The following is a 9,718-nucleotide window of genomic DNA, read 5'->3' on the forward strand; positions in this document are numbered from 1 at the left end:
TGCTATAAATGGCCGGATAGGGTGAATACCTGCAGTGAGGTAGAGCATGTAGAAGTACGGAGAGAAGTTGTGTCTGATGTCCCTTCTGGTCAGATGGTACAAGTAGGTCTCATGAAGGAACTCCCAGCCATACCTGACAAGACAGGAGAGGAGTCACATGATGGGAGCGTTTCCATTCCCAGTTACGGAAGATTGAAGGGAGAAAGATGAAGAGAGGCTCATATCCAGTCAAATCCAGAGGCGGTTACATCAGGCGCCTCTATTAGTCCATCTCAGAAGTCCGGACAAACAAAGTTTTTACTGCAATACTTAATACTCACATGTAATAGAAGAGTGCTGTGAGTATACAGAAAACTCCTCCGGCCACACTTGCAAAGAGGAACAGCTCTGCGTTGAGGAAGCTTCCGATGAACCCGATAAACCTCCTCCACCCCCGTTTGTCCTCCGCTGCCCTGGTCTCTGGCGTGCGCAGGCTCAGGGCCATGGGCAGAGCATATGTAATGGGGTAGATCTTCATATGGACTGACAGGCCATACAGAATAGCTGCCCATGTGAGATGCCGGCCTAGAAGAGAAAAAGCTAAGTATTAGTATTAAGTATTAGCCCAGGAGCTGTTTATCTACATTACATTACAGAGCTCCACACACACACCCACCCCCTTACCTTCCATACAGAGTAATGTCCCCAGCACCAGGGCTGCCAGGATGGACTCGGCGTTCCCTCGGCTGGATACACCCATGGGCAGTGGGTTGAGGAGCCACAGAGAAGAAACACGACGTGCAGTCTGAACATAAATCCCCCAAAAACACAACTTTATCTGCACCGAGCAAGAAGTGATTGTGACTGATTGAAAAATTACAAGTCGACTCCTCTAATCAAAGATTTCTGGTCAAGACAGGATCCGACTGACAAACCTGAGAGCCCAGACCTTGCAGGCGGAGGATTCTGTAGATGAGCAGTCCTGACAGCACATCACATACAATGAACAGGATCTTGCCAAACACCGTGCTGAGATAGATGTTGGGGGTGAGAAGCCAGGCTAGCAGAGGAGTGTAGCGGTAGGTTGATCTGTTGTACGGGGACTCACCCTGTGCAAAAGTTTCCCACATTGAAATGAAGACTGCAGTATCAGAATGGCACAGAAGTAGAGACGGTACCCACGTACAGTAGCTCTCATCCACACAGATCTTTAAATTTCACTGAGTCCAGACTGTCCGCTGCCGGGATGTTTTGATTGTGACAAAGCTGTTTATCTTTTTTACCTGTTTTTTTATTTATTTATTGGAATTGTTAAAGCCAGCCTATAATCACACCCAGGCGAATGATCAAGCAACGTTCAAGTACCCCACAAGTTTTACTGTAACTTCCACCACTGGTCTGTTTTTTATCATTACCTTACCCGGTGGCACTGAAGTTAGTCTGGCGACCAAACCGAGGCCATGTCAACTTCCGGACTTTCGTGGAAAAATTACCGGCTTGGCTCTTCCGTTCAGCTCGTGAGGGACCAGACGCCAAACGTGAAAACTAGGAAGACTTCCGGAAGTGAAGGAACTGCTTTTACTGACATTTACATGCAGCAGCACCACCTACCGTGCTGGAGGACACCCAGGAACCCAAATCTGCTCCCTCCACACGTGTCCCACCACTGTGCAGCGTATGGCACTGGTTCCCAGTTATCTGCTGTGTAAAATTCAATCCCGTGTGTCCAAAGCTGCCTGCACTGAGTTTCCCCTACTGTTTCCAGAGGTGGAAAGTAACTACGTACATTCACACAATACTACCGTACTCAAGTAAACGTTTGAAGTACTTGTGTGTTTTTTATATAATGCTACCTTATGCTTCTGCCTTCCCGGGTGGTTTCATTTCCCAAGCTCTTCAGTATTTCACAAGATTAAAACTTTTTTTTCTCTTCTTCTCTCCCCCCATTAATCCTATCATGACCCTACAGATGTGCGCCCCTTTGGAGGGGCCCGTATATTGCTGTGTTGGTGCTAATCCTTCAGTGAAGGAAGTGGGTACCTCTTCCACCACTGTCTGTTTCTATCTGCAAAATGTTTCTACGGAAACAATTCTACATCGGTGAGACAAGACACTTGCAGGTGCATTTAATCACACACTTTTATTCCCATCACACACACTTTTATTCCATGTGTAAAAGCGTAAGCATACATAAAGGCGACCTTGACTCCATGCACGTTCAAAACTTCCTGCGAACTCTAGTCATTGTAATCATAGTGGTGCAATTAAATACAACTGCACTTGATTTCATCACAATATTGTCTTTGGTTAACTGAACACATAAAACGAGAATCTTGCAAACATTGTATCTTAGATACATGGTATGAAAGGTGTAGTTTATGTCCGTGCTGTCGGTTGAAAAAGGCATAGCAGACATTGTGAGTAAGGCAAATTCTTTCAAAGGGTGTAAGATAGGAAAACCCAGAATCTGATGGTATAGATAAACTAGGGTAGGGTGTGAGGCTGCAGCAAATAGGGCCAAACATGTATTACAGACATAAAGTGAATCAGATCCGAAGGATCAGATTAGATGCAAAGGCTGAGCAGTGCAAGAACCTAACGTTCAGGGAGGCGCGGAATCACTCGTGTAAGAAGTGATGCAGAACTGTGACGCTACAGTTTGGAAAATCCAACACCATAGTTTTTACTCATCAACCTGGCGCTGAGAATATAGGACGGGAACTCAGGGTGTGATTAGCTACTGGAAACTCTGGAGGGGGATTTTCAACATTTTACCAGTAATACAAAATAAAATGCTAAACTACTGCAATTATAAATGTAATCGTAACCCCCCCTCTGGTTGAGACCTCAACAATCCCAACGACGTAGTGCTCACTCAGGGGAGCAGTACCGGCCAGCAAACAGAACGCTCTTGGAGGGGTTGTGTCGGATGAAGAAGAGGAAGGGATGGTCTGCGACGAAGGAGGCCATATGCATTGGACAGGACAGAACCTCGGAGATACAGATGGTAGAAGCAGAAGCCTCAGTGCCCCTCTCGTTCACCTCCACGAAAGTCTTGTGAAAGACTTTTGACACTACCAGGTCGTTGGCAGGAGACATGCCTGTTAGCAGAAGAGAGGGACAGAGAATATTTTAAATAATTATCATACCTGCTTTCACCTACATGACAGGAATGCAGATTTCGTTGAGTTGGGAGAACGTGACAGGAGCCAGGTCAGGTTTTCGTTTCCTGATCTTTCCCGATTATGAACATTTCTGACATAGTCCAGGTACATGTCCTACCGGAGAAGTCACTCATTCTCCCGTCGAAGGCATCCACCATGCCCATGCTGATCAGGACATCCTTCATGTCATACTTCTCCTCCATCTTGAACCGAGGCAGGGCCACCTCGACCTCAACTTCCTTCATCGTGGCTGGACGAGTCCACTCCACAAAGTTCTCATAGGTCAGCTCCCGTTCCAGCTGGGGGGTGGACAAAAAAAAAAAATCAATCATTATTTTGTCTGTGTCCTGAGAGTTTCTTTGTGTGTGGAGGTGTATGCATGTCCTACCTTCTCCAGACCAGTTGAACTGTCCTCTATGTCCATGGGTAGAAAGATGAGCATGCTGAGCTCCTTCCCTTTGTAAGGCATCTCCAGGATCTGTACAACAGCGTGTTTCCAAGATTACATCAAATACATGCTGGATAGCTTATCAGTTTGCATGCAACAATCAAAAACAATCAAAACAAAAGAAAACTAACTACCTAACTACAGGTAGTTAGGTAGTTAGTTATGGTAAACAACAGAGTATGGAACATAACCAAAACCTCATCACTTGTTCTTTGAATCACGGTCAGTCTCTTTCATATTCCATGGAAATCCTGCTTAGCCTCATTGACAAAGGTAGTAAATGACTGATTTCGTTGTTATCTGGTCAGTCAACTGGCGGTTGGTTGACCGACAGACAAACCGTACTAACTCATTAATTAAAGGAGTTCCTCGATTACCTGGCAGTTGGCTTCAGGGATGAAAGCCAAAGGGAACTCAGTTCTTTTGTGGTGCATCATCTTCACTGGCTTAGAGTCATTCTGAAAAGAGCAGACAGAAAAATTCGTAACTCAAACACCAGCCGAAATCTTGCACGCGTCACCTTGTTGCAGTGACGTAGACGTGTACAGCAATGTGCGCTTAGTACAACGTGGCATCATCGCAATCCACTTTCAAGGGGTCGACACACCAAAGCTCGCAAAGGCCAGTCTGCTCAGTGAGAAATGCTGGAGCTCTGAAATAAGTTGAATACTTGACATCGAAATCACTTAATGCAGCTCCGACTTTTGTCAACCGGTTCAAAGCTTAAGCATTTTTGATTACTCTGGAAAAAGCCAAATGTCTTAATCGAGCCATTGTGAATATCTCCTCCTGATCTTTACTCATATGCAAAAAAAGAAGTGTCCGCCAAATGACCTTTTGTTAAGTAATCAGATTTCACACTCTTTTGTCCCGATTTCCCTCACCTCCTGTGGTCAGTTTTCACCTGCCTGCTATTACATCTCTGTGAAGTAGCTGTGGTGCATGATATTCTATCATTCATGATATTCTGTCATGCAATACAGTTTCAGAAACCCAGACTGACTGACTCAAGTTTACAGTGATTGTCCACTGAACGTTTTCTCGGAGCATTGTTACCTTGTTGAGTCTGAACATGGAGTCACTGGTGGAGTGCTCAAGAAACGGCTTGTTCCAGGTGCCTTTGAAGTAGATGGCATTGACCAGCACCAGCCTGGTCATGCTGTCCAACACACCCTGGGCCAGCACGTCCTTTATTTTACCTGAGAGTTTGAAGCACAAATTTGAACCGGTGAAGAAATGACAAGCGCAGTTGCCATGTTTCCCCAGAGTAGCACTTAGTGAAACCAAATTTATTAGAACACACAGAAAAGCTGAAAGAGTCGTGCATTTCCAGGGTTATTTACTGCAAAATTTCAGCGTTAATATGGAATCTTTCTGCCTCAGTACCAAGAAAACTGGATTAAAGTAGCACTTGGCCACAATGGTGAAATCTTTTAAACTGCTGGCATTGTAAGGCCCCAGTTCTGTCATTCTGGACATCCAAAGATGAGACTGACGAAAGACTGTGGCTAAGCAACACCAACGTGTTGTTCCACCTGTTGGAGTTCATTTTTTAGTTCTTCATTGCAGTTGCATTGCACGGAGGGAACGCCAGGTCTAAAAACACCCTGATAAGTGTGTGTGACCCACCTTGTGTCTGCTTCTCCACCCAGCTGTTGATGTTGACTCTGGTCGCCTCAAAGCCGGTTTGGAAGTCCACAGACTCCAGCTCTGCGTTGTAGTGCTTCCTGGTTTGTCCCAAGAAATCCTGGAACCATCAGCGACACCTTTACTGATTCTCATTCTGACCACCCAGACTCAGTGGAATTCAAAGCCATTACCGCCAGGAGAGTCTTTTCACAATCACTGCTTTACTAGCTTGTGTGCTGGCTTGCTGCCCCAACCCTCAGTCATCATTCCTTTTTACGTAAAGCTTGAATATTCCTATGGGAGCCTGTCATTCATTCCAGCCTCACATTCTTTAAACAAACCCTCCCAATCATGAAGAAGCACAGTCACACACACACCTCAACAAACTGGTAGGACTGCTCCCCGTACAGTCTGTTGGCAACGCTGAGGGCGTAGGGAGCATCTGCCTTGTTGAGCTCCCTCAGCAGCTGGCCGAAGCTGGCGTGGACATCATCCTGACAGTCCTTGGTTTTCAGACACTGTGGACAAAGCAGACGAGTGGTGTTAGAGACCCACACTAAGCTACTGTTAAACGTTTCTCTGCAGCTTGCTGTCCCTGATGCTCCACGCTAAGTATGTGCCTACACCATGTTGAAGGAGGCACCTCAAATTTGGACATGCAAATGGCTTCAGCACAGAACCTAGTATAACACAGCACAGCGTATGGATTGGTCCGTACGGATCAATTGGGAAGAAATGAATGACTCAGTGGCTAGGGTGACATACTAGACACATTTTTTAAGTACTGGTGTACTTTAAGCTGACGGCTTTCAGTAGTTGTATGTGAAAACATCTGAGCCATTTACATGTCAACATGGATGCTCAGAATTTAAACACGGACTGAAAAGATATGGTGAAAATAAAAATACAGTAAGAAACCGACATGGAAAAAGTAGAGAGAATATTTTAACACCCCTTCGCACCGACTTTAAAGAAACCATGGAAATGTCTGCCCAAGCTTTGACGAGCCTTCACCAAAAAGATTCACATGAAGACACATAAATATTCTTTTATTGTTGCTTATGTGTCTTTACATTTTCATTTTTGTGTATTCTTTTGTTTAGTCCTCTTTCTATTTCCACATTTCTTTTCCTTATTCTTTTAGAGAGCTATTCGTTTTTTAGGGCACTCCTATGACTCCATACAGGACTACATTCCTGTGAATTATGCAGTACTGTGAGGTTCGGAGCTGACAGTCAACACACACTAAACCTTCAGCAGGGCTGCTCATCCGCATTGCCGTGTTTTCCTTCATTCATTTCAAGGCAGCGGCGTCTTGGAGATTAGCAGAAGAACAAGTGGAAATTCTCTTTGTCTCCTGGGATCCCTCACCACACGACACCACCCAGACCATGTGTTAGTAAACGCCCTCCGTTAGTTTATCATTCCTGCACTCTTGGCCGTTACCACCTGCAGCAGATACTGTGGCAGTGGCAGTCTCCGGACCTGCCTCTGCATCTGCATCTGCATCGGCTGTGCTCCTGCTTCCTGCGGCTTCTCTGCCTCAGTGAAGCCGAGGACCTAGGGGTGCAATTGGTAGCGTTCACTGTTAAGTTGGACATCGAGTGTTACAATATCATCCAAGCCGTGACGTGTGGGTTGAGTCATTCCGCAGGCCGTACGTTACCCTCAGACTGGGAAGGTTGGTTCAAAAACGGCCAGCTAGAACGGCCGAATCGGAGAGAAGTGAGTAAAAACCTCTCTCGTGCACAAAGACACGGGGAGATGATGACTGTAGTTACATGGTACATCGGAATACATGGGTTTTCCACATCATCAAACTCAGGCTATTCACCTGTTGAATGAATTACATTGACTGAAGAACTGGAGGGAGCAGAAGCATTGGCATCACACTGTCCTTCCGTGTGATGTTGAGTGGAGGTGCTCAACAATGCTGCTGTCAGGGCGTACTGACCGCGCCCTGAGTTCCTCTAAGTAACTGCAGCAAGGCAAGAACTCCAGCACGGAGCCGAATATTCTCCCGTTCTTATTCTGTGTCGCAGTTACAGTAGCTGACACGTGGATTCACACCGAAGTAATGGGAAGCAATGTGTTTCTGCAGGTACCAATGTGGTACTGTACATTTCGAAATTGGACTGAATCATGAGGGTGGTAGTTTAGGAAGAAGGTGGGTGGCAAGTTCTCGCGAATTCAAGCCACGTCATATCGGACTAACCGGAATTGCTTAACAAGGTATTTCCTGGGTAAAGCAGATGCTGGACAGTTTGCAAATAAAAAAAATAAAAAAAAAAGTTCCCACGACTGGATTTTCTGGCAACTGACTGCTAAAGCCTCCTCCCACTAGCCCCATGTTACTGTTCTCTGCTTTCTTTCACGCATAAACAATCACACACCCCCTTTCTCTTACTCACCGAGTCGTGCGGGCACACACAGCTTTATTACCACAACTCGTTACACAGGCAGGGTCAAACTGGTTTGTTTGGCCTACGATCAGAACAACTTCCCAGGTAAATCATAATTCAGTTGGATTCCGTCTGGGTGAAAGTGCTGACCGAGACCCAGCTGACATGGTAACGAACACAGTAAGCACACCACGTCAACTTCCACCTACATTTCAACTACCTCTACCTCTACCTCTATCTCAGTGTACTGGTTATTACCATGCAAGGGACGTATGCACATAATGGGAACTGGTAAGGTGTACATATTGCTTTACTGTACCTAGTTCTTCATGGCCCTCTCACTTCCATATTATGCTTCAGAGAGCCGCTCCCTGATCAGAGTCTGAACGGAGCAGATCTTTGTCATTTTTGCAGATGTTGGAAGATAAAACTGGTGATACATACTGGGCGTGGGCTTTCACACCTCCAGGGCTCCACACCGCCCTTCACGCCTATAAAATTAACAGACTGTCTTTTTGCAGTATTGATGTTCAGCGTAGCTTAAAATTGACTCTGACAGGTGTTGGGTCAGAATCACGGTAACTTCCGAAGCCGCTGTTTGTGGTGGTGCATTTTATGGGAGCTCTGCATCATTTTGTCCACTAGACGAGCAACAGGGACACCTTGCAAAAACGTTAATTTATTACTTTTCACCGAAACGGCGCATGTGTGTGAGATGGTGTGTGTGTGTGTGTGTGTGTGTACCTCTGACATCTGTGCAGCTGTGTTGCCTCTGGCCCCCAGCATCACCATGGCCAGGGCTGAAGAGATGCTAAAGGGCGAGTAGAAGATATTTGCGGTCTTGTCGTTATCACCCAGCGTTTTCAGCAGAGCCAGAGAGAAGGTGGTGTTGGCCTTGGACATAGGGGTTGATGATGAGGCCATTGTGTCTGAGAGGAAGAAAACACGGCAGAGCATTCATTATTACTTTACAAATTTTAAAAATGCTTTTATCTCTTCATCCAATTAGTATTTCACTCAATCGCGGAGCCAAACTCCACTCAAAAGTTGGTTAATTTATAATTACATTGACTGTAATGATACCAAGCAGGGTTAGTTCTATATAATTCTTTAAAGCGTTTGCTTTACCTACCCTAACCTTTACCCACCTTAAAAAAAAAAGAAATGATATATGTACTTTTATTATTATTATTATTATTATTATTATTATTATTAATCTTTTTTTTTTTACAGCTAATTTCTGGTTCTTAATGTTGTAGTCCTCCAGAAAACCATGTGAAGCACTTTGCTGCTGTATAAATAAAGTTATTGTTATTATTGTCATTCATGTGGAGCAGCGGTCGTTACCCTTAGTAACTTTGGATTTTATAGAAATTAGCATCATCTTTGGTGGCGTGTATGCAAAGTCCCCATCAGACTGTAATTTTAGTTACAAATCGTCATGAAAGGATTAAATTGAGGATTTTTTTAATGGAATATGGCAGAAAAACCGCGGGTTAAAGTCGCTCTTTGATTTCACAAGGAGAAGGACTTATTCTGCTGCCTCATTATATATATTACCTGTCCGGTAAAATCCGATAGAAAATCGTTGCCCCCCTGCAGCCTTAGACCAGGTCTGCGTGTCTCGCCAGCTCACGTTAAAAACCAAACCAAACCAAATCATGCCAACACACGCGAGCGAGTCGCATCCTGCACTTACTGACCGACACCGATGTCCTCACAGGCCCGCAGCGATCAGGAGTCTTTCCGTAGCAGACTGACTTCACCGGGAAGCGCCCGCTTCAGCTTTAAAGGCGGGTGCGGTGACAGCGCAGGGGCGGGCGGAGCGGGACGCCGCGCCCTGTGTTCACAGCCAGAGTGAGCAGATGTACTGACGGGCGGGCCTCCAGCGGTGGTCTTGGAGTCACTTTGAAAATGGCCTCTCCGGACTCGAGGCACCGTCAACCTGACAGTGGCACATTGTAGCTTATTCCATGGTGTTGATGAAGTGAAGAAGCAGCTTTCCTTTCTTCACAAGTTTCATCAATCAAGACAGGAAATTCTTCACGGCCCTCGCTGCCTTAAGCGACCACATGTAGTACTCCAAGCCAATTAAA

General features: G+C 45.5%; 2 protein-coding genes across 2 annotated transcripts; both read right to left on the minus strand.

Moving 5' to 3' along the window:
- Positions 1–13: 13 nt before the first annotated feature.
- On the minus strand, positions 14–1,546 carry LOC120787662 (GPI mannosyltransferase 1-like; the record flags this gene model as incomplete). Its single annotated transcript, XM_040123315.1, has 4 exons — positions 915–1,546; positions 664–784; positions 321–564; positions 14–133 (listed from the first exon to the last, which is right to left on the minus strand). Coding segments are annotated over exons 1-4 (680 nt in total), but the record flags the coding sequence as incomplete, so codon positions are not given.
- A 564-nt stretch (positions 1,547–2,110) lies between these two features.
- serpinb1l1 (serpin peptidase inhibitor, clade B (ovalbumin), member 1, like 1) lies at positions 2,111–9,411 on the minus strand. Its single transcript, XM_040123316.1, has 9 exons — positions 9,326–9,411; positions 8,367–8,551; positions 5,598–5,738; positions 5,221–5,338; positions 4,648–4,790; positions 3,969–4,049; positions 3,532–3,621; positions 3,262–3,442; positions 2,111–3,080 (listed from the first exon to the last, which is right to left on the minus strand). The coding sequence occupies exons 2-9, from the start codon at positions 8,544–8,546 to the stop codon at positions 2,851–2,853; spliced, it is 1,164 nt and encodes a 387-aa protein (XP_039979250.1). The 5' UTR covers positions 8,547–8,551; positions 9,326–9,411; the 3' UTR covers positions 2,111–2,850.
- Positions 9,412–9,718: the final 307 nt, after the last annotated feature.

This window comes from Xiphias gladius, unplaced genomic scaffold (genome assembly GCF_016859285.1).
Source record: "Xiphias gladius isolate SHS-SW01 ecotype Sanya breed wild unplaced genomic scaffold, ASM1685928v1 HiC_scaffold_421, whole genome shotgun sequence".
Classification (NCBI taxonomy): Eukaryota; Metazoa; Chordata; class Actinopteri; order Istiophoriformes; family Xiphiidae; genus Xiphias; species Xiphias gladius.

Coding starts and splice junctions, on each gene's coding strand:
- serpinb1l1 (XM_040123316.1), bottom strand. CDS start 8,546: ATGGCCTCATCATCAACCCCTATGTCCAAGGCCAACACCACCTTCTCT. Junction 3,443..3,531: donor GTTCAACTGGTCTGGAGAAG/GTAGGACATGCA, acceptor TCCACCCCCCAG/CTGGAACGGGAGCTGACCTA. Junction 3,081..3,261: donor GAGAATGAGTGACTTCTCCG/GTAGGACATGTA, acceptor TTCTGCTAACAG/GCATGTCTCCTGCCAACGAC.